The sequence below is a fragment of the Echinops telfairi genome, unplaced genomic scaffold (genome assembly GCF_000313985.2).
Source record: "Echinops telfairi isolate 266 unplaced genomic scaffold, ASM31398v2 ScPeMD7_41;HRSCAF=154, whole genome shotgun sequence".
Classification (NCBI taxonomy): Eukaryota; Metazoa; Chordata; class Mammalia; order Afrosoricida; family Tenrecidae; genus Echinops; species Echinops telfairi.
The window spans coordinates 939,284-943,199 of NW_022103939.1; the positions used below are offsets into that span (position 1 = coordinate 939,284).

Below are 3,916 nucleotides of genomic sequence, written 5' to 3' on the forward strand. Positions count from 1 at the left end.
ATAGTCTCGGAAATCCTCATGGGTTCTTTTGCTGTGTCCTATAGGGCTGTTATGAATCAGAGTCAACTCAATGACAGTCAGAAGGTATCTATTTAAATCTGGCTTTGTGAATTTCCCAGAGTCCCAAGTATAATAGGATATTAAATCCTGGGAATGAATTCTTAATTTGTTGTTGAATGTATTTTACCGTAGACCAAGCTGAGTTGCCCCTTCTGCTTCCAAAGAGCTTGCAGGAATACTAAAATGAACATTATTTTCAGCGGGTTTCTGAGACCTGTGGTGTACTGTCGGGGGTAAGTTGCCAATCCTTATATTGCTGACTGGAAACTGCCTTTCTTTCTTTGCAGCAGTTTGTTGGCCTTGTAAGTGAGAAGATGACCATAGTTCTTTCCAATAATTCTCATCTCTTCCCACATACTTTCTTTTTGGCTGGCATTCCAGGGCTGACCGCATCCCACGTTTGGATCTCACTGCCGTTTGGCTTCATGTTTGTCCTCGCAGTGACAGGGAACAGTGTCCTGCTTTTCCTCATTCGGACGGAGCGCAGTCTTCACCAGCCCATGTTTTTGTTTCTGGCCATGCTTGCCTTTGTCGACCTGGTCCTCTCTCTCTCTACTTTGCCCAAGATGTTGGCCATTTTCTGGTTTGGTGCTACAGCCATCAACTCCCACTCCTGTCTTTCCCAGATGTTCTTCATTCACGCATTCTCTGCCATGGAGTCAGGGGTGCTGGTGGCCATGGCCCTGGACCGCTTTGTGGCCATTTGCAACCCTCTGCGCTATTCAAGCATTCTAACTCCAGCTGTTGTGGCCAAGATTGGAGGCCTGGTAGCCCTTCGAGGTGTGGGGCTGACCATCTCCTTCCCAAGCCTGGCCCATAGGCTACCTTATTGTGGCTCACACACAATTGCCTATACCTACTGCGAGCATATGGCCGTGGTGAAACTGGCCTGTGGTGCCACCACCGTGGACAACCTCTATGCCTTTGCTGTGGCAATCTTTCTTGGTGTGGGGGATGTGGCCTTTATTGCTTTCTCCTATGGACAGATTGTGAAGACAGTGACGCGTTTTCCTTCACCAGAGGCACGTGCTAAAGCGGGTAGCACGTGTACAGCCCACGTTTGTGTCATCCTCTTCTTCTATGGACCAGGCTTTCTTTCTGTGGTCATGCAGCGGTTTGGGCCACCCACAGCTTCTGCTGCCAAAGTCATCCTTGCCAATCTCTACTTGCTCTTTCCTCCTGCGCTGGACCCCATTGTCTACGGAGTCAAGACCAAGCAGATAAAGGAGAGGTTGTTGTCCATTCTGAGTCCCAGTCGGATTGATCCTACGTGAGTGTGGTTCCTAGGAGCTGAACTTCAGGGGCAAGGGTGACCCTTCTCTGTAGGCTGAGAGCTCTACAGTCCAGACCATTTACCTGGTGTGGGCGGTTAAATGAGGGTAAATGCAGTTATCCTCAGACTGTGGACATTATCAAATCTTTTCTGAAACCTTGTTTATTTAGATATTGGACTAAAAAAACCGAGAAAGGCTGTCATTTGATTAGTTAACAAGTAATTTTTTGCTATTCTTTCCTTTTTAAGTTTATAGTTTATTTGCATTGATAAATAAGTATGCCAGGTATTTGGGAAACAATTAGGATTTTGACTGACTTGATCTAAACTGTTTTAGGAGTTCAGAGAAGAGGAAAATGAATTGGATGTCTATTGAATGCATATGACTGACCCAGGTAACTTTCACCCCCAGACATACCTGGTTAGTTTGTAGGACTGGGTAGGTCCTACTTAAGACTTTATCTCTCAGATAATCTTTGATTTTAGAGCCATAGGAGGGCAAAATATGGACATTATTTAGAATGAAATGTTTATAGGAGAAGCTTAAAAATATGCATGTATTATCTTACTGCAGAAATGGAGATCAGATTTTCTTTTTCAGACAATTTTTAAGATAGAAGACCCTTTGCAACTCTCAAGAGACATTTATGTTAGTCTCTGAAAATAATGGTAATTCTTCTCTTATTCTTGTATTTTTCTTCTTAGAGATAACAGCTTGAGTTAATCATATTCCTATGATTCTTACCATCAGGAATTGTTTTGTTTATCTTATCTCCACTCCTGACTCTTTCCCATCGTCATTCCAGGTTCCTCCATTGGCCTTGCTTTAATGATTTTCTTGAATGTTCTTAAATATTTGTATATCTTTGATGATATGTATATGTACACAAAATACATGCACACACTGCCACTGATTTGATGCTGACTCAGAGTGACCCTATTGGATAGGGTAGACCTGCTTTTATAAGTTTCTTAGATGATGACCATTTACAGGAGTAGAAAGCCTTGTCTCTCTCCCATGAAGCAGGTGGTTGTTTTGAACTGTTGCCATTGTGGTTAGCAGGCCCACATGTAACCAGTATGCCACCAGGACTCCATCCACAGCCACTCTCCACACACAAACATGTAAAGTTTGTTATTTATTGATTCTAAATATACATTAATGATCTTTTAAACTTTCCTCAAGTGTGCCATGCTCCCTCCAGACTTGGACTTGTGTCTGACCTCTTTTTAAAGGGGATGTATCTTCCTATCTTTATCACCATCATTTCTGCTTATTTTGAATTCAGAACCAGTTTCACTTTCTTCAAGAAGATTATTCAGGTCAATTATTTTTTCTCAGAGCACATTTTACATGGTATTTCTTTAATTACTTATAATTATGTGTATATTTGATTGGTTGACCAATCTTTGTCCTCACCCCACCAGATTGTGTGTTCTATTGTATTTTCAGGTTTCATGACTTAATTTCAATAAATGCTGAATAAATAAATCTCATTATTTTAATTGGTTGTGTCATCACTGCTTGTTACATTCTCATTCATTAACATATTACATGTTTCAAGAATTGTGCAAATTATTGAATAAATTTGTGTAAATCAACACTAAAGACTCAATGCATTTTTATTAAAGAAATGAAACACATTTTCACAAAATTACCATGACCATCATAATCACTATTCCTCTTACTTTATTCCATCATCATTACTAGTATCACGTTAACCTTGTCATTTAAAAGTTAGTAGTTTGAAGTGGTGATATTTGGAGACCGTGGCACTGGAGGACAATTGTTATTATAAGAAAGATTCACTGCTATGTGTAGGCATAAACCAAACAAGAAGGGCATTTCTTCCTTCTTCTGTTCATATGCTCTACTTTCCTCTTTTTTGTCATTAGTTTCTTCCGTATTTTGAGTATCTATTGGGCTATCCAGAAGGGCAGTGAAAAAGAGGAAGGCCGTTGACAAGGTGGATTAATGCATGGCTGTAACAATGGGCTTAACATAAGAACTATTGTGAGGATGGTGCAGGACTGGGAGATATTTCATTCTGTGGTTCAGAGTATCATGGCTCAGAACCAACTGGACGGCCCCTTCCAACAGCAATACTACTGGGTTCTGGAATCACAGGAGTTCTCACTGTGATTGGTGGATCCAGAAGAAACATAGACATTATGACGAAATGTTATTGTGCTGTAGTAGAAATTGGTTCCATGTCATAAAGTTCTGTAGAAAAAACAGAACTAATTTTCCTTAGGAAAATGAGAGGCAGGAGAAGGACTTGGTTTGAGTTGGGTTAAAGGGCTGCAATGGCTGATAAGAAGTCCATGGATGGTGGAAACCGTTCACATGCTTGGCTGCTAACTGAAAGGCTGACAGTTTGAGACCCCCCCACCCCCCCAGAGGTGCTTTGGAAAAAAGTGCTGATAATCTACTTCTGAGAAAAAAACATCCAGGGAAACACTATTGGATCACAGTTCTACTCTGACACACGGGGGCTACCAGGAGTTAAAATTGAACAGCTTCTCCTTCTATGCTTTTAACATGCTGTAATTTTAATATATAATACATACATTAATACATAT

At 40.9% G+C, this 3,916-nt stretch overlaps 1 protein-coding gene across 1 annotated transcript; it reads left to right on the forward strand.

Annotated features, from left to right (window-relative positions):
• Positions 1 to 374: 374 nt before the first annotated feature.
• Positions 375 to 1,334, forward strand: LOC101644327 (olfactory receptor 52K1-like). Its single transcript, XM_004717118.1, has one exon. The coding sequence runs from the start codon at positions 375 to 377 to the stop codon at positions 1,332 to 1,334; it is 960 nt and encodes a 319-aa protein (XP_004717175.1).
• The last annotated feature ends 2,582 nt before the right edge of the window (positions 1,335 to 3,916 follow it).